General features: G+C 46.5%; 2 protein-coding genes across 2 annotated transcripts; both read right to left on the reverse strand.

Annotated features, from left to right (window-relative positions):
• Window positions 1-860: 860 nt before the first annotated feature.
• On the reverse strand, window positions 861-17,235 carry LOC127933168 (brain-enriched guanylate kinase-associated protein-like). Its single transcript, XM_052529944.1, has 7 exons — window positions 17,162-17,235; window positions 13,528-13,616; window positions 12,538-12,699; window positions 12,124-12,190; window positions 4,993-5,100; window positions 4,491-4,574; window positions 861-2,989 (listed from the first exon to the last, which is right to left on the reverse strand). Exons 2-7 carry the CDS (start codon window positions 13,596-13,598, stop codon window positions 1,808-1,810), a joined length of 1,674 nt encoding a protein of 557 aa, XP_052385904.1. The 5' UTR covers window positions 13,599-13,616; window positions 17,162-17,235; the 3' UTR covers window positions 861-1,807.
• LOC127933354 (uncharacterized) lies at window positions 16,045-20,387 on the reverse strand. The gene is made up of 3 exons (XM_052530295.1): window positions 19,179-20,387; window positions 17,569-17,597; window positions 16,045-16,126 (listed from the first exon to the last, which is right to left on the reverse strand). Exons 1-3 carry the CDS (start codon window positions 20,385-20,387, stop codon window positions 16,045-16,047), a joined length of 1,320 nt encoding a protein of 439 aa, XP_052386255.1.

Genomic DNA, 20,387 nt, shown 5'->3' on the forward strand with positions numbered 1-20,387 from the left:
TTTGATATTCTAGGTATTATCAAATTGCCTGAGTTTTGAGAATGCAGTGGAAATTTCATGTCTCTGATGTGGAGCTGCTCTGTCACTGTAGACCCAGGAGAGGTGAATGACGCACACACTGAACATTCACAGATATGCATGAGAGCATCTGTGTGTTTCTTATGGATGGACTAAACACTGAGACACATGTGATCATGATTCACGCTGAAGAGAGCGCTGATGAAGACTGCAGTCTGTTTCTGCTGGGTTTGATCAGATCCTGAGGTGATGTGGCTCTCGCTCGTCTCATATCTGTGTGTCTGTAGGAAATGAGAGCCGCTGCTATCAGATTCTGTTTCATGTGTGTGTGTGTGTGTGTGTGTGTGTGTGTGTGTGTGTGTGTTTAATAATGGAGCACAGCAAGCGTCTCTGTGGAGGGTCAGAGCTTCAATCTTCAGACTGTGATCAGGTTCTGTCCGGTCTGCTGAGCTGATGCAGGTTACACTGGTTTCCATGCAGTTCACGAAAACTCAAAATTAAAAAACCCTAGAGTCATGTGAGACCTCTACTGAAGCCAAGAAATATATTTAAATTAAACATAAGAAGTGCTGAACTCCTTTTGTGTTGGAAAACTGTTCCTCGCTTTTTGCTTCGAGTCTGTTTGAGTCCAATATTTCTACATTCAACATCAGCTGCACATACACTTACAAAAACATTTCACAGATATTTTTATTTGTTGTGGTTATTTCATGTTTGTTTACGTTTATACACTTGTGTTTTATTTGTGTCCTTAATAACACAGATAAAATGATATCATTATATGTTTTTCATTATAACGTGTTGATATTAAATATACTCATCAATTCACACAGAGAAATGTATTTGGTATGGAGAGGATTTATTTAGTAAAGAAAAATACAGAAAGAATCTAGAAACATGCGTCTGGAATCAGTTTCTCCTTTAATGTGGTCAGATCGGACAGTGAGGTAGAAACATCAAACACACGATCACTGTCACTTTAACTATCAACATCTGTCTCAATTATATACCTGGATAAAACCAGTGTTAGCTGAAACATGTTTGGAAATGACGTGTGTTGATCTGCTGCAGTCCTAAAGATCAAATATTATTTAGAATCAAATCATTTGTAAAACGTTTGTAACAGAACTAACTGTACTATGACTTTTATGGCTGTTATAGTTTCTGATTTTGTCTAAAGAGAAAGTGGTTTAGATTTGACCCGATGAATTAGACTGATAATAAATAATCTCTAAATTAAAACATTTGACTAATTGGTAAAGATATACACTTTGTATACGAATAAGAGTTTGGAACAAAGTTTGGTGATTAATTTGTTAATTATGTATGGAAAATACCATATACACAAACACAAATGGGTAAAAAAAAACAATATATAATTTAAAACTAAACATGCAATGCATTGAGACTGTAAAGCTGCAAACATTTTCTCTTTTTAATTCACTTTAAGGTTTTCCCTGAAAAATGTATTTATTTGATTTCAGTTTATTTCCTTTGATGCTGCTGTTATTGTGACAGGAATACAATTTGATAAACAACATACTTCAGTTTTTTGAGCAGCCCAAATCGTCAACTTCTGACTGAACCAATCAGGTGAGTTTGGGGGCGGGACAATCTGTCTGAACGACCAATGACAGACGAGGGGCTGAAGAGACAGTACAAGTCTTTGGAAACACATACTTCAGGTGTAAAATCAACCAAGACTCTTTCCAGTATCCAGTGAAACTCAACATGACAACAGTCAACAGGTTTGCAAACGTTCACATATTGTTCTTTATTTTACTGATCGTTAGTTAAGCAGCGTTCCATAAAGCTGAGCTTTAGTCAGACTGTTTTTGCGACTGAGTCCAGCGTTTCCAAACTTTTGATGCTGTGGCGTAATTCTCTGAGCTCCAGGGTTTTTAAGATCTTTGTATTTCTGGACGTCCAGACCGTGGTTTAGTGACTCGGCTGAACTGCCGGGACTTTCATCAGCGTAATCTCTCTGTAAAGCGTCTTTAGTCGTGTTCTCCTTGTCTTTGCCGTTTCCAGTTATGAAAAAGCTGCTTGTCGAACCCTTTGAGTGAAACATCAGTCCTCTCTCTGTCTTCAGTGGATTCAGACTCATCTTCGGGTACAGCGCAGGACTCGATCCCTCTGACGCAGGGAATCGTGGATCCGGCGCGCGTGTCTGGAAGATGTTGTCTTCCTCCTGGAAGCTGCTGTAAAGAGGATCTGCTTTAATCTTGGCAGGACCGACAGTGAAGTAGCGCTCTGGGAAACTGAAGGGCGAGAAGCTGCTGATGTCCTCCATGCTCATCTGCCGCCAGCGCTCCGGTGTGACCGCAGGGACGTGGAAGCGTCTGTCTCCGGATCGGCCGTTCTGTGAGCCCACGTGCTGCGAGCTGCTTGACTTGGGAAAACCTGGACATTCCTTTCCGTATGAGGATAAGTTCTTGAACACATAGTCTCCATCACACCAGTCAGCGAACAGAGCCTGCTGGGAGGAGGAAGACGCGTGGTCCTTCTCATCCGAGGCTGTGCTGCAGCTGGAATAACGGCTGGAGGCGGGAAGAGATCCAAGGACGAACCCATGGAAAGGATCTCCATGCAGGTGGAAGCTCTCGTCGTCCAGGTTGCCGTCGGTGGACGTGTGTCTTGGGATCCGTCTGCTCTGGTCAGCGCTCTGCCGTCTCTCCGGCCAGCGGTCACTCCGCCGCTCATCAGACGGACAGTACAGGGCCGTGTCACTGCAGGACAGGTCAGACGACTTGTACACCGTGTGCCGCTGAACTCTGTTGTCCGTGCCGGATGGGAATACTGGGGCTTGCGGGCTCGGCGAGCGTGTGACCGGACAGCTTCTCCCAGGCTCAGGTTTCTCCAGGACCCGGCCGATGACGGCGGTGGGAACGGCGTCTGAGAAGGAGTGATGCCAGCCGTGACTCTGCTGCTCCATGTGAGAGCTCACTCGCTCCTGAAGATCAGCGGGAAGCTGAAACAAACACACAGAGACACGACTCGGGAAGAGAACAAATGTGTTGGAAATAATAAATCATACTCCTAAAGGGACATGGTGAGGGAAAAAACGAAAACTTTGCATTCACTCGCAAAACTTCGACATACTCTCGCAAAACTTTTGCATTCCCCTAAGAAAATTACTGAGTACTGAACACAAAAGTTCGGCTTTCTGTCGCAAAATTATTGCATTCTCCCAGAAACATGTGCATATGTCAAATGGCACACATGATGAATCACACAAAGAAAACCCTCATCTGTCCTCATCCTCTGTAGTCCATCAGAAGGACGCAGCAGAGATGCATTATGGGAAGAGCTCTGTTCTCTCCGTGATCAACAGTATTTGGGACATGTCTGTAAACAGACTCAGTAAAGCCACCGCATTTCTCTTTGCCACCATCAAACATAGCAGAGAGAGTCTCTATTCGAATGAAACCCGTCTGGCCTTTCAGAAGAAAGAGACGATGGATTTTAAACCTGCGTCTGCAGAATGAAAATGGAAAGCATTCATTAAGCCCCTGACTTTCTTTAAAGTTGTGCTATTTTTAGGATGAGCTTCCCTTTGAGAAAGAAACCAGAGGCATGTGTGTGTGTGTGTGTGTGTGTGAGGGGGGGTGAATTTGATTGTGTGTGTGTGTGAGTGTGTGTGTGGGGGGGGGGGTGAATGTGAGTGTGTGTGTGTCTGTGTGTGTGTGTGTGAGTGTGTGTGTGTGTGTGAGGGGGGGTGAATTTGATTGTGTGTGTGAGTGTGTGTGTGTGTGTGTGTGTGTGTGAGGGGGGGTGAATTTGATTGTGTGTGTGTATGAGTGTGTGTGTGGGGGGGGGGGGGTGAATGTGAGTGTGTGTGCGTGTGTCTGTGTCTGTGTGTGTGTCAGTGTGTGTTTGAATGTGTGTGTGTGTGTGTGTGTGTGTGTGTCAGTGTGTGTTTGAATGTGTGTGTGAGTGTGTGTGCGTGTGTCTGTGTCTATGTCTGTCTGTGTGTGTGTGTGTGTGTGCGTGTGTCAGTGTGTGTTTGAATGTGTGTGTGTGTGTGTGTGTCAGTGTGTGTTTGAATGTGTGTGTGTGTGTGTGTGTGTGTTTGTGCGTGTGTATGTGTCTATGTCTGTGTGTGTGGGTGTGTGTGTGTGTGTGTGCGTGTGTCTGTGTCTGTGTGTGTGTCAGTGTGTGTTTGAATGTGTGTGTGTGTGTGCGTGTGTCTGTGTCTATGTCTGTGTGTGTGTGGGTGTGTGTGTGTGTGTGTGTGTGTGTGTGTGTGTGTCTGTGTCTGTGTGTGTGTCAGTGTGTGTTTGAATGTGTGTGTGTGTGTGTGTCTGTGTCTGTGTGTGAGTGTGTGTGTGTGTGTGTGTGTGTGTGTGTGTGTGCACGCGTGTGTCTGTGTATATGTCTGTGTGTGTGTGTGTGTCAGTGTGTGTTTGAATGTGTGTGTGTGTGTGTGTGTGTGTGTGTCTATGTCTGTGTGTGTGTGTGCTCAGCCATACCTCGGACAGTTTGTGCGCTCTGTAAGGAGATTTTCCACACTGGAGCAGCTGAGCCGCCAGATTACAGTCTTTCCTGTACAGATCCTACAGACAAAAAGCACAAACCAACTCTCAACCCATCAATATTACACATCTGTCATTCACTCACAAACACAGCAGACAAATGTCTCTCCTCATTTATTTGAGCTGAATGAGGCTGATGTGAACATTGATTATAGTTAGTCTAGTTAGGATTAAACTGACAAGAAAAGTTCTGATGGTTACCCTTGATTCACAAACTAGCTAAACATGTTAATCTTCCCAGTCCATGAGCCTTTACATCTCGTTTGAGAGGGATCTAGTGAAGAACCTCAAACACTCGCTCCATCACAGAGATCCCAGTGAAACCTGTCAGGAACCTTCATCACATCAGAACACTTCCTGCTGGAGATGACGCTTCCTATCAGATGAAGCTGAGAAGCGTCACTAGTCTGTGGATGATGGAAACATCTGTCATACGTACGTTATCCTCTCGCAGCTTCTGGATGGTGATCTTGTCCTCCATCAGGTGGTTTTTCAGTGTGACGATCTCTCGACTCAGAGATCTCTTCTCCTCGTCGTGATGTTGAGTCTGAAACACAAACAGCCAACATGAGCGTACTATTGATTACTATAGATTAGTGCTCTAATCTGATAGATGCAACGATAGTTCTTCCAAAAATTATTATTTTGTCATCATTTACTCTCCCAAAAATAATAAGATATTTTTTTAAGAATGCTGGTTACCAAACAGTTGACAACTATAGTATAGAAAAAATACATCAATGTAATAGATCAATACATGATAAATACATAGATGGAAATCAGTGGGTACCATCAACTATGTGGACTCTCAGAACAACTCGAGGGTGAGTAATTGATGGAATAACATTTAACATACAATCAACATTAACATGATTTTTCTATAAAGCTGCTTTGGAAATGTAACCGTAAAGAGTTCTTTACAAATGCATTTCAGTCAGCTTCAGTTCAGTCTGTAATTTCTGCTCATCAATCAGACGAGTTTCATAAGAAAGCACATCTCTAGCAGATCTCAAAGTGTCTGCTTGTGTGTTTGTTGAAATAGAAATCCCTTTCTTTCTTTGGTTCACATTGATTGAGCAAACCATGTGGAGTATCAGCAGTATTTGCATATGATTCATGGATTTCATTCAACAGGACAGACCTCGTTCTGTTTGACTCTGGATGTAGTTAAACACTCGCTCACATGACTGATGTACTTCAGCATTTAGTCTGTGAAGCAGCTTTTATATAAACCAGAATTTCATAATTGTCTATATGTGTCACTGAATTACTGCAGTGTTTATGTGATGCTGTTTCTATGGCAACATCTAGTCAACTCAACTTTATTTCTATAGCGCTTTATACAATATAGATTGTGTCAAAGCAGCTTTACAGTGATAAACAGGAAAACTGTGTGCTGATAATGCAAGAGCATAATAGAAAAATGTATCATTTCAAGCCAGTTCATTGTTGATTCAGTGATGTCATCGTCCAGCTCGCAGAACCTGATTTTACCAAGTGAGACATGTTCCTGGGACAACATCGTGATTAACCAATCAGATTTGAAGAACCAGTTTATAGATTTTGTGAAGTTTACGCTTAAAATCAGTGTTTGATGCTTGTACATCAGTGTCATCCATCTATCATTTCCTCTGATTTTAGGGATTACTCATGGTTAAGGTTAGGTTTAGGTGTAGGGATATGGTTAATAATATATTTTTGGAGTAAAATGTTGTTCCAGGGTCAACAAAATATGTTGACCTAGGAACACATTGAACTTGGCAAAATCAGGACGTGCGTCCAGCTCAGTGCAGCTCTCTTCCAGTAGTGTCTGTGCGGTCATGTGACCTGCGCTGATGTTTCACTTGAGTGCCTGTGAGTTTGACGTGGGAGTTTAACCTGTGTGTGTGTGTGTGTGTTTGAGAGAGAGAGGGTCTGTGTGTGTGTGTGTTTGTGAGAGAGATAGAGAGAGAGTGTGTGTTTCTGGTCGAGTCTCAAATCCCTCATGAGCCAATTACTAAAAAACTGAAAGCGATGAGGTCTTAAGCGTCAGATGCTCAAGTGTCTTTGAACAGCGTCCAGTTTGTTTCTGGAGCCTGACCGTGTTTAAGAGTGAATGTAGATGTCGTCTCTCAGTTTAGAAAGAGCTGAATGTGGAGGAATGGTCTGTCGTAAGATACTGCTGTCACGCTGCCAGTCTTTGTTTTCCTGGGTGTTCCCTAATGAGCTCACTTCCCCTTAGGCACTTCACCATAGGCACTTTAATTCCGCTAGTCTGGTTGTGTCTTCACAGTAATTGCACTCCAATTAGAATCGCACAGGTGTTGACAATACTCTGTCATTAGTTTCCCTATATAGAGCTGTCTTTCTCTGTTGTCTTCATGGAGTCCTTACGCTATGTGTCTCATGCTCTCGTTCCCCCGAGACTTCCTCTACCTTCTCATTCTTCCGAGTTCCCCGTTTCATCCGGTTCCCTCTTTTGGTTATGTTTGTCTCTCATGACTGTTTATTTTTGTAGTTACCCCTCTGTTTTAATAAAACCCTTACCTGCATTTGGATCTACCTTCTCTTTGTGTTTTCCCAAACCCAACCGTGACAGAAGGACTCCATCATGCCTAGATCCAGCGGTGTGAGATTTCGAATCGGTTCCCCAGCCACCATGGAGGAACGGAGGGGGAGAGTCCGGAACTTAACCACCCTTCATCAAGAGGGAAGGGAGGTGGGTGGCCTGGCGCAATTGTTTTGGACTTTGGCAGTCGGGTTAGGTTACAATGATGCAGCACTAAAGGATTGGTTTAATAATTGCCTGGATGATCCTTTACCTCAATGGGAGATGAAGGGGTTAGAGATCCTGGACTTTTGGGGGTTTACCAATTACCTGCACCATCGTGCTCAGTGGAATGCAACAACCACACCAGAGTTTCCAGACAAGGCTGCCAGCTCAGCCCCACAACCCAAGATGGCCACCAGCCCAGCCCCACAGCCCAAGATGGCCGCCAGCCTAGCGCCACAGCTCAAGATGGCCGCCAGCCCAGCACCACAGCACAAGATTGCCGACTCAACGCCACCGACTCTCCATCGTAGAGGGCGGAGGAGGAGACAGGCAGCTACTGTTCCTCAGGACCCGGAGAACGTTCCCGAGCGGGCGGCTGCCGTCCATGAAGCCATTCCCGATGCGGTGCCCGCTGCTGTTCCGGAGGCGGTGGCCGAGGCTTTTCCCGATGCGGTGCCCGCTGCTGTTCCGGAGACCGAGGCGGTGGCCGAGGCCGTTCCCGATGCGGTGCCCGCTAATGTTCCGGAGACCGAGGCGGTGCCCGATGCAGTCTCCGAGGCGGTGCCCGATGCAGTTCCCGAGGCGGTGCCCGATGCTGTTTCCGAGGCCGAGGCTGTTCCCGAGAAGGTGCTCGATGCTGTTCGAGAGGCCGAGGCAATGCCCGATGCTGTTCCCGATGTGGTGCCCGCTGCGGTTCTGGAGGCCGAGGCGGTACCCGCTGCTGTTCCGGAGGCCGAGGCGGTGGCCGAGGCCGTTCCCGATGCGGTTCCCGTTGCTGTTCTGGAGGCCGAGGCGGTGCCCGCTGCTGTTCCGGAGGCCGAGGCTGTTCCCGAAGCGGTGCCTGATGCAGTTCCCGAGGCGGTGCCCGATGCAGTTCCCGAGGCGGTGCCCGATGCTGTTCCCGAGGCGGTGCCCGCTAATGTTCCGGAGGCCGAGGCGGTGCCCGATGCAGTCTCCGAGGCGGTGCCCGATGCAGTCTCCGAGGCGGTGCCCGATGCAGTTCCCGAGGCGGTGCCCGATGCTGTTTCCGAGGCCGAGGCTGTTCCCGAGAAGGTGCTCGATGCTGTTCGAGAGGCCGAGGCAATGCCCGATGCTGTTCCCGATGTGGTGCCCGCTGCGGTTCTGGAGGCCGAGGCGGTACCCGCTGCTGTTCCGGAGACCGAGGCGGTGGCCGAGGCCGTTCCCGATGCGGTTCCCGTTGCTGTTCTGGAGGCCGAGGCGGTGCCCGCTGCTGTTCCGGAGGCCGAGGCGGTGACCGAAGCCGTTCCCGATGCGGTTCCCGTTGCTGTTCCGGAGGCCGAGGCGGTGCCCGATGCAGTTCCCGAGGCGGTGCCCGATGCAGTTCCCGAGGCGGTGCCCGAGGCAGTTCCCGAGGCGGTGCCCGAGGCAGTTCCCGAGGCGGTGCCCGAGGCAGTTCCCGAGGCGGTGCCCGAGGCAGTTCCCGAGGCGGTGCCCGATGCAGTTCCCGAGGCGGTGCTCGATGTTGTTCCCGAGGCGGTGCCCGATGCTGTTCCCGAGGCGGTGCCCGATGCAGTTCCCGAGGCGGTGCCCGATGCTGTTCCCGAGGCGGTGCCCGATGCAGTTCCCGAGGCGGTGCTCGATGTTGTTCCCGAGGCGGTGCCCGATGCTGTTCCCGAGGCGGTGCCCGATGCAGTTCCCGAGGCGGTGCTCGATGCTGTTCCCGAGGCGGTGCCCGAGGCTGTTCCCGAGGCGGTGCCCGATGCAGTTCCCGAGGCGGTGCCCGATGCAGTTCCCGAGGCGGTGCCCGATGCAGTTCCCGAGGCGGTGCTCGATGTTGTTCCCGAGGCGGTGCCCGATGCAGTTCCCGAGGCGGTGCCCGATGCAGTTCCCGAGGCGGTGCCCGATGCAGTTCCCGAGGCGGTGCCCGAGGCAGTTCCCGAGGCGGTGCCCGAGGCAGTTCCCGAGGCGGTGCCCGAGGCAGTTCCCGAGGCGGTGCCCGATGCAGTTCCCGAGGCGGTGCTCGATGTTGTTCCCGAGGCGGTGCCCGATGCTGTTCCCGAGGCGGTGCCCGATGCAGTTCCCGAGGCGGTGCCCGATGCTGTTCCCGAGGCGGTGCCCGATGCAGTTCCCGAGGCGGTGCCCGATGCAGTTCCCGAGGCGGTGCTCGATGTTGTTCCCGAGGCGGTGCCCGATGCTGTTCCCGAGGCGGTGCCCGAGGCTGTTCCCGAGGCGGTGCCCGATGCTGTTCCCGAGGCGGTGCCCGATGCTGTTCCCGAGGCGGTGCCCGATACAGTTCCCGAGGCGGTGCCCGAGGCTGTTCCCGAGGCGGTGCCCGATGCTGTTCCCGAGGCGGTGCCCGATGCTGTTCCCGAGGCGGTGCCCGATGCAGTTCCCGAGGCGGTGCCCGATGCAGTTCCCGAGGCGGTGCCCGATGCAGTTCCCGAGGCGGTGCCCGATGCAGTTCCCGAGGCGGTGCCCGATGCAGTTCCCGAGGCGGTGCCCGATGCAGTTCCCGAGGCGGAGCCCGATGCTGTTCCCGAGGCGGTGCCCGATGCTGGTCCCGAGGCGGTGCCCGATGCAGTTCCCGAGGCGGTGCCCGATGCAGTTCCCGAGGCGGTGCCCGATGCAGTTCCCGAGGCGGTGCCCGATGCTGTTCCCGAGGCGGTGCCCGATGCTGTTCCCGAGGCGGTGCCCGATGCAGTCCCCGAGGCGGTGCCCGATGCAGTCCCCGAGGCGGTGCCCGATGCAGTTCCCGAGGCGGTGCCCGAGGCTGTTCCAGAGGCGGTGCCTGATACAGTTCCCGAGGCGGTGACCACGAGGACGTGGTGGTCGTCCGCTCCACCCTGGGGGACTCGGGCGGTGACCACGAGGACGTGGTGGTCGTCCGCTCCGCTCTGGGGGACTCCGGCGGTGACCATGAGGACGTGGTGGTCTTCTGCTCCGCCCTGGTGGACTCCGGCCTCGACCACAAAGACGTGGTGGTCTTCCGCTCCGCCCTGGAGGGCTTTGACTTTGACCACAAGGCCGTGGTGGTCTTCCGCTCCGCCCTGGTGGACTCCGGCCTCGACCACAAAGATGTGGTGGTCATCTGCTCCGTCCTGGTGGACGCCTCAACATGCCCTTCATGGACTTATGTTTTGTGTTTTTTGAGTTCTGTTTCTGTCTGTTCCTTTTAGTTTAGTCTGGCCCTCCTTCCCTCCCCCTGAGCCTCCACCTGTCCGCCTCCCTCCTGGACTCCTTGTTTTGTGTTGCACCTTTCCATTCCTCCTGGTTGCTCCTGTCCCTGTTTTCTGTCCCTCCCCCTGGTCCGCCGCCGTTCCACCTCCCTCCTGCCTCTTTTTCTGTTGGGGTTTTCCTGGGTTTAGGTGGAGCATCTGGTAGCTGCTCCGTAGGGAGGGGGTAATGTCACGCTGCCAGTCTTTGTTTTCCTGGGTGTTCCCTAATGAGCTCACTTCCCCTTAGGCACTTCACCATAGGCACTTTAATTCCGCTAGTCTGGTTGTGTCTTCACAGTAATTGCACTCCAATTAGAATCGCACAGGTGTTGACAATACTCTGTCATTAGTTTCCCTATATAGAGCTGTCTTTCTCTGTTGTCTTCATGGAGTCCTTACCCTATGTGTCTCATGCTCTCGTTCCCCCGAGACTTCCTCTACCTTCTCATTCTTCCGAGTTCCCCGTTTCATCCGGTTCCCTCTTTTGGTTATGTTTGTCTCTCATGACTGTTTATTTTTGTAGTTACCCCTCTGTTTTAATAAAACCCTTACCTGCATTTGGATCTACCCTCTCTTTGTGTTTTCCCAAACCCAACCGTGACAACTGCACATCTACTGTTTGACCCATATTTGAAACATGGTCACTGTGATTTCTTTTGCAGGGTTTGAACATCGTCTCTGGGGTCTCATTTGTGTTTTTACTGAGAAACTTGGACTAATGAGGACAGAAAATGCCACATTTAGGAAAAACATTGAATTTCTCGTCAGCATCATTGGACAGATTGAGTTCTGAGCTGCAGTTGACCGTCACAGTGAAATAAACATTCATAAATCCAGATACATATACTGGAGATGCAGAATTATATAAATCACTGAGTATATTTCACTCAATGAGTATAACAATGGAATCCTTGCTACTTGGTCTCAGCGGCGAATAGACTTGAGTGTCAACTGCATACAGATAATAAGAAATACCCTACTTTTTTTTAAATAATTCCCAAAGGGAGCATGAACAATGAAAACAGGACTGGACCCAAAACAGACCCTTGTGGGTCCCCACATATAATAGGTGCTGAAGCAGAGAAATAGTTACCGATCGTCACTGAAAAGGATCTATATTCCAAATAAGAGGCAAACCATTTTAAGTCAGAAGGATCCGGTGATCAATGGTGTCATAAGCTGCTGACAAATCCAATAAAATTAATGCTGCATGATTACCCGCATCCATGATTAAAAGAAGATAATTAACAACCGCTCTGAGAGTGAGTGTCTCTTTTTCTCCACCTTCACTTCTGCTGGTCAGTTGTTCAGAGAGCAGCACTCGTTGATCACCAATCAAGAGCAGAAGCTTCCAGAATGCTTCATATAACTGCTGACATTGCTTCAACATGTCAGTCGCTGTCGATAAGTGATAAACACAGAAGGTGATCCGAGGACCGTGATGCTCTTCAGCGTTTGTCTCTAAAGTGTTACTGTGATTATTTATGATAAAGCATCATCAGCGTTTGAGATATAAATAAAGGGATACGAGTTTTATCATCAAGCGATAATGAAGCAATGAAAGAAGATTTATCAGAGATCAGGTCACTCTTTGGACTTTTTTTGAAGTCATTTGGTTTATTCTAATGGATTTTTCTCTTACCATTCGGTGGATTTTCTCCTCCATGTCCTGGTTTATTCTCTGTAGAGCTGCATAGCTGCTCTGAATCCTGCAGGAGAGATGAAGATGATGAAGATGATGATCAAGTCAAACACACACACACACACAGATCTGTCATAAGTGTATAGTGGGATTGAGGGTTTCAGAAATCTTTTATTTTTTCTCCAGGCCTTTATATTTTGTGCATCTGGTTAAAACAAAAAGCTTGTATCTTTCTGAGCATCATTCATTTAGAGTCACATCTTGCAACATTGCTGAAATAAGTGTGACTTGACTAGTTAGTTTCAGATGGTTGTGTGTGACAGTAAATCTGTACGGTCACTTCACTCACACACAGTATTTAATTCTCAGCTGCTTTCTGATCAGCTGCTTCACTCAGAGACGTGTTGCTCGGACCTGCGCAGCTTCTCTGTGAATCTGTCCAGTTGTTGTTGAGCTCGACGCAGCTCCGTCTCCAGATACTGACGTGTGTCCTCGCTCTCGCTCTGCAGCTGCTGCAGTTTGTGTGTGGTGCAGCCGAGACGTCTGCGCAGATCCTCCTTCTGCTCCTGCAGCCAGCTACACACACACAAACACCATCATTTCAGTCACTCCTCAACAACAGTGCTTCTCAAACACCGGAACAGATAAGACTGAGATCTCAATTAAAAATGCCTCACTCGCTGCACAGCAAACACACTCTGATCAAAAGATGATTTATTCATGTGCTTGTGGAGTATCCATACGTGAGATACTAGAGCTGTACTTTAATGACTCTAATATGAAAGAGAAATAATTATGACTGAGCCCTTAATTCACTTGATCTGATTTCAGTGCATTTCTATCACATTCAACTCTATGTGAAAGCTAAAAACTCTACACTCTAATGTTTGTTTTTAATAGCAACATTATTGTTCTGTTTTACTAAAGTATTTCACTTTAGTCATTTACTCTCACCCAAATAGTGACTCTTTAGTACTAGTACTCTTTAGAGACTAGTGACTCTTTAGTACACATTTACCATGGTAAAATCAGATCAACAGAGACCAAAGGATAGGAACAGGGATGAAGAGGATGAGAATGAGTGATGGACTGAAACTGTAAGTGTGTGTGTGTGTGTGTGTGTGTGTGTGTGTGTTCTTCCATATGTGTACAAAACACCAGCGCAGGACCAATATAAGATTCAGCCTCACAGTTTCCAGTTCAGAAAAAGAGGATTTTCTATCATCTTGATTGTCCAGATTGAACCGTCTGTTTGTCTGTAACTGGATCTGAGCAGCGTTCAGCAGCTGATAACATCGATCACACACGGCTCTGATGGATTCAGCTGATGACATTTAGATGAAGAGCCTGATGGATGGATCGATGGTTCAGTCACTCGCTTTCTGTTCGATTTTAGACTCTTACCTCCTCTTCTGATGTCTACAACCATTTCTTGATGCTCTTAGTGCCGTTTTCCCAATATAAATCTTTTTCATGTTTTCTCAGAGTGTCTCCTGCAGAGACACAGACGGCTCAACGAGTCAAGAGTATTCAGCTCATCCACACACATCATTATTCAATAATATCACCACACTCAAAAAAATGAATTTTTAGTTTTGTTCACTTTACCTGAACAATTCATGTTGAATTAATGCCATTTTGGCTATTTTTCATTTCAACATGATTGTGTCATGTTAAACTGACTTAAACCTGTCTCTCGTTGGTTTAACATAAAGTTTTCATTTTGAAAGAACATGTTTCAATCAAGTCCCTCAAAATAAGTTTTACACTTCCCATCATGCTTTGCACAGGACTGGATATGGGGAGAGAAAATGTTGAAATAAAGTGTTATTTTATGCAGTTTTTAATAAAATGTGATAATAAGGAGACTTTTTCATGTATAATGCTCTATTATGTGGGCATTTTAAAAGACTTTATATTGGTGTATTTTGTGCGAGTTACCATTGTGGTGAAGTGTGGAGCTTGTGGTTGGGTTGAGGACCTGGTTGAAAGAACATCTAAAATACTTAATTTAAAAAAAAGTAACTTTAATGAGAGTGCTAGTGTATGATGTTCACATAGTAACATCCTTAAACTGCAAACAATTAACATCATGTGTAAAGAAAAGTTATATCTTACTTGCTAATGTTTTTATAACACTTTGGCTAAACTTGCATGGACAGTGGTTCTACATGATGTAAACATATTATCTCTACTCAGATATTTCATGTAGGATGAACTAAAGCAAACTGAGTAAACTCAACTAAAGGTAGACAAGTCCTTATAACTTGATTTATTCATGTCCAAATAACATGGTACAAACATGTGGAACCACTGTCCATGATAGAATCATGTTCAGCCAAAGAGTCATTTTTTTGAGTGCACCACATACAGACGTGAGACCTGTTACAGAATTAAAACATTACCGAATTACTGTAAAAACTGTCATTTCTGTTTATTTGATTCAAAGCAACAAAAAGAGATTAAAACATTGAGATTCACTTAGATCCATTTTCTGGCCGTATCTCACAAAGATGCTTTTTTTATTGTTGTCAGGGACTTTAAAGGGATAGTTCACCCAAAAATGAAAAGTATTTCATTAATAATTCTGATGTCCATGTGACATCAGAGGGTCAGTTAGAATTTGTTGAAGCATCGAAAATACATTTTGGTCCAAAAATAGCAAAAACTATGACTTTATTCAGCATTGTCTTCTCTTCCGTGTCTGTTGTGAGAGAGAGTTAACACATTTTCCTTTTTTTTTTTTTTACAGTCCTTATCATTTGCTAGTTTTAAAGTCAATATAACAGCTGCTCGTAAACTAACAAATGCGCTGCACACACTGATGTTCTTCCTCAGTATATAAATATCAAAACACTTTTAAATCTGTGCAGATAACCCAAGACAAGGCTTGTTCGATGAGAAAGGTTTATGCTTCAAACAAGAACAAACATCAGAAAAACAACCACGCAGTGTAATGCTGAATGCCTGACTGCATGTGCTGGACGCGTCTCCAGTGATCACGCTGCTATATTTCCTCTGACGGGGCTATAATAACAGTCAAGGGTTCGCTGTTACTGTGACTTTCACAGAGCAAACTGAGTTCTCATTGACATTCAGACAATATGAGTCTAGAGAAACTCAGGTGAATCGTGTCGTTACAGAGACGTCATGCTGAATCCACGCTAGAGAAACTACAGGAGATCAGAGAACCATCTGTCACATGACTGATGAGAAACAACACCCGCTGACACACACACACACACACACACACACACACACACACACACACACACACACACACCTTCCTTTACAAGCAGAAAGAAAAGGCTTTTACTCTGGTTTTGCATGAAGACTCCCTTTGAGTTTATGATCTGCTCTTACACAAAGATAAATATTCACTTGTTATAGCGATTGTTCACTGGATATGTATCATTTACGCTCGCTCATGTCACTCAAACCTTTGTCTTTCCTCTGTAAATGAAGAACAATGTAAAACCGAACAATACTGCACCCACTGCATCTACAAAAACATGAATTATTTCTCAAAACATCTTCAGAAGAGTAAGAAAGTACAGATACAGGTTTGAATGGCATCAGTAATCTGATGACAGAATGATCATTCTGTTTAACAAACACTTCCTGTGTCTGTAATGCTTACTTCCTGTTTGTCTGACACACTTGTCTTCTACTAATGGGAAGAAAGAAGCTCTGAATCATTTCCATCAGGTGCTCAGTGACTGACGCTCAGGCCTGTAGAGTGATTATTAGCTGCTTTACTCTTGTTTTCTTCTGTTTGTCTGTTTATTCCTGTATTTTCTTCTCATTCTAAACACGTCAGTGGAACAGACATGCTCTCGGGTTGGTGTGCAGCTGGAATATCAAACGAACGTAGTGCAGTGATGCGACAGACGCTCTGATCCACGTCAGAAATCAGCTCTGCTACAGGAAGCTCTCCATGTGTTCACTGACAGACGGCATGATGGGAAATCTCTGCTGCTGAAGGTCTTTCTCGAAAGCGAAGCTGTCAGTCAGGCAGGGAAACTCAGATTAACTAGAACCCAGAGAAAATCCACAGGAACGAGAACTTCAGCTGAACACAGGATCCATTTTCATTCGGGCTGTTGATGGATGCCAATATTCACTTGCGTTTGATTGTGTAAATTTGATTCGTGGGACCAGTTTGTTTCTTCAGACGCTCTCTTTTTTGAAGGACTTCAGTATTTGGGCTCCTGCTGACTAAACAGATTATTGAGATTGGATTTTATCTGCCAGTTGTTGATTGGATGTTGAGATGTGGGTGTGGCAATTACAAATAGAGGCGGATCTGAATGTGAGTTTGCAGTGGATTATAAGAAAGGGGCGGGGTTAAAGAACATTCAATGATTGGAGGAGACCTGCATTCGTCACCAGAGAGAAACCTAAAATTCACCAGAAGATCCAGTTATGCAGTAATATTGAGGTCAAACATTATAAATAAAAAAATGCACAGATGAATCATTCATGAAAATATCTATAACATACATTTGGAAAAAAAATTATTTTAATGCTGACTTTAACATTGTATATATGAAGCTTCTTGTTTTAACGTTTCAGTCTGTAAATAACAAAATACTCTCTGCATCAGCATCTGAAGCTCACATTAAACTCACTGTGACACACATGATGCTGTTCAAAAGAGCTGAGAATGATCAAAAACCTGCTTAAACAGAGTGTGTGTGTTTCGTTGTGAGGGAAAAACCTCAGAAAATGTCCTCATGAAGATCCAGTAAAACATGGAAAAGTGAAGTGAGAAGTCTGACGTTTGCCCACGTTTCTCTCTGAGAGCTCATTACATCCACTAAATGAGCAGCGTTTCCTAGCAGAGATCTCATTATAATGAAGCTCAGAAATACCACTATCAGTAACCGCTGTATTAACCTCAGAATAACCCGTCATCTATCTTTCTCCAACAGTTCATCAGTGAAATATCAGTGAATCGAGCATAGAGCAGAGAAACACACACGGACCACTCAAACACACACATTAAATCATGCAGTACTTCACACGTGTCACTCACCGACTGTGGAGTTTGCGTGTCACGATCACATGTGTGTTCCACCTCTAAACACACGTCAACATTCACACGGCACACAGATTGAGATTCTACAGAGGAACCAGAGTGAGATGGAGGAGGGAGGGAGGAAGACAAACACATTCGACAGAGGAGAGGAAACCAGACGACAAGACGAAAGAGAAGAGGAGAGGAGAGAAGAGAAGAGAAGAGACGAGACGAGACGAGACGAGAAGAGAAGAGAAGAGAAGAGAAGAGAAGAGAAGAGAAGAGAAGAGAAGAGAAGAGAAGAGACGAGAAGAGAAGAGAAGAGACGAGACGAGGAGACAAAAGGATTGGACAGGACAGAAGAAGATAAGAGAAGGAGTGAAAGGAGAAGAGAGGACAGAAGAGGAGAGAAGGTGGCTCTTTACCTGCTGCTGCTCGCGTCTCCATCAGAAACCTGAAGAGACACATGAAGAACACTGAGGTTATTCACGTGATTGACAGCTGTCATCAGCACATCACAGAATCCTTCTGCATTCATCAACCATTAAACACTGCTGTTTAATTAAACACGCTCGTTTGGGTAGTATAAATGTGACAAACGTGAAGACCAGCTCGCAACATATTTGCATGTATTATGAAAGAAAGAACATGCAGAGAGTGGCGATTAGAAATTAGAATTTAACGCAAAATCTGAGGAAAGCAAGTAATAGTTTGTGAATAAAGAAATGGAAAGTGTCAATGATATAGTTTCGCAATGCAACTACAACAATGTAAGCGCTCGACTTCAAACATACATGCACACACACTTTGGTCTCCATGTTTTATTCCATAGACATAATTTCATAGGCATAATGGTTTTTCTACTGTACAAACCTAAATTACCCCTCACACAAAACTACAGGCATTTTACAATTTTTAAAACATTTATGTATTCTTTATATATGATTTATTAGCTGTAGGGATGCCAAAAAATGTCCCCACAAGGTCAAAATTTACTGGTGGCAATACCAGGTACACGCACACACACACACACACACACACACAGCGTCGTTATGCAGTTTCAGTGCACTGACACCTCGAGCAGAATGTCTTCATAACACACGACCCAAAATTGTCTTATGGCAGCAATCCACTATATTCACAAACGCTGAGTAACTCCGCTCACAGCTGAACGCTCATCATTCCCTGTCACACACTGTTTCCTCAATGCATTTATTTCTGAGAGAGAAAATCCCATCATACACACTGTTATCCAGAAGATCTGAGAAACATGAGCTGAAACAGCCCAGACTCACTTCACTACACTTCAGTTAGGTCTCACTGTCTGTAATGCAGCACAGAGATTATGATCAATTATTTACTCGATCCACGATTCGTATCATTTTATGGTTATAGCATTGCACGGCCTTTATGATTGGCCTTTGAGAAGGAGCACTTCCATAAAAAACAGATCAGATGATTTATTAATATGGCTGCTGTTCCCTGTCAGGTGAGAGAAGTGTGTCCAGACAGCGGCGGCTTCAGTCTGAATAATAGGAAACGCTGTTGTATTTTTAATAAGTGCTGTCACAGAGCAGAGATGGGCTCGATTACTCCTGTGACCTCAAAATAATCTTTGATAAAACGCCTTCCACATTGTTTTAAAGGACGATATATTTTATTTTAAGTCAGGTAACTTGCATTTAATGACTTGTCATACCAATACAGCAGAAGAATCCAAACCAGTTCCTTTAGGAAGTAAACAAAGAGCAACAGGAAATAACTACCAATTATTGCTTAAGATCATCAGGATTCTTAATGATTCGTGAATTTAGTTTAGTCACTATGGGTGCCAGGTCTTTCGGTCTCAAGTCATTCGTCAAGCTTCCTCGCTACTTTCTTTGTTTTAAAACCTTTTATTATTGCTCTTCAGCTCCTGGTTGTGTGAACTAAAGATATGTTAGAACAACACATATGCAGTGAGTTATTTGTGTTGAGCCGCTGAACATAAAGAAGTTTTCAGGAGGGTATAAGGGTTAATATCTCAGACACTCACCGTGATGCCGCTCGCAGCGGGTCTTGGGAGGGAGGTGGTGCGGTGCGGTGGTCGTGGTGCCCCGTCTGAGCGCTTGGAAACAGGACTCGGGCATCCACGAGAAGATTTGCCACTAGTCTGTAAAGTTCTTTTCTCCACGTCTCGTAGATGTGTGGAACTCACTTCATCTTCCCTCCGTGCTCGGTCTATGTCAGTCTCTAGGTAGGTCCTTCCTAACATTTCCATTTCCTCTTCAGTTCTTCTCAGGGTTTCACTGGCATCCAGAATCTTGCAGCTTGGCATGCACTTGGCCCACTTGTACACATTACTGTCCCTGGAATTACAGGCAGAATCCCTACTGGATCCAAACCAAGGACTGGAAACTGGGGTTAGGTTTAGGCATTGGGGAGGTGATGTTTGTGGGCAAGGCGGCTCCTTCTGACGGATGGGCACTCCGAAGGCTTGCAGACACTCGGGTTCCAGGACCCTGCATGTAACCTCATCAAGAAACTGAGAAAACTTGAGCTTCTCTTCAATCTTTTGCTCTAAGTTGGATGACGCCGTTGAAGCACCGGAGGTTCCCTGACTTGATGACGAATCCCTCCGCCCCGCATCGACCTGCTCCGCTCCCTCCTGGCTCTCCGATCCCACCACACTTCCCTGGCAGCTGTCGGAGTTCTGGTAGCCTGTCTCGGAATCACTCGTACCCTCAGGTCGACTCACAGAGCCTGCGCGCACCCGGAAAACCTCTTCACTGTGCTGCTTAATGGAACTGCGCAGGAGGCATGTGGCGCCGGAGCTCCAGCTGTTGGTGTCCCAGCTGTCGTCCTCACTGGAGCTGCGCTGGCTGGAGCTGGAGCTCCGGAGGCTAAGACTAGAGCTCTGCAGTGTCGAGGACGTAGGAAAGCTCTTGAGGCTGACGACCGAACCCTTTAGGCTCGACAAGGAACCTTGCAGGCTGGAGATGGAGCCCTTCAGATTGGAGGTGGAACCAGGCCTGTGCAGGGAGGGCGAGGAAAGGCTGGATGGACAGCGGGGCAGCAGCTTTTCGTTGAGGTCGCTCTGACATCCTGAGAACACTGGACAAGAGGCTGTTGAAGAACAGGAGCCGCGTTCCTGCCTGCTGGACGCCGTCTTGGGCCTCGGCTGCCTCTTCAGGGTGGACACTGTCCCGTTGACCGTAACCCCTCGTCCTGTTTTCGATGAGCCATTCTGCATTTTCACCTCCAT

Source organism: Carassius gibelio, chromosome A17 (genome assembly GCF_023724105.1).
Source record: "Carassius gibelio isolate Cgi1373 ecotype wild population from Czech Republic chromosome A17, carGib1.2-hapl.c, whole genome shotgun sequence".
Classification (NCBI taxonomy): domain Eukaryota; kingdom Metazoa; phylum Chordata; class Actinopteri; order Cypriniformes; family Cyprinidae; genus Carassius; species Carassius gibelio.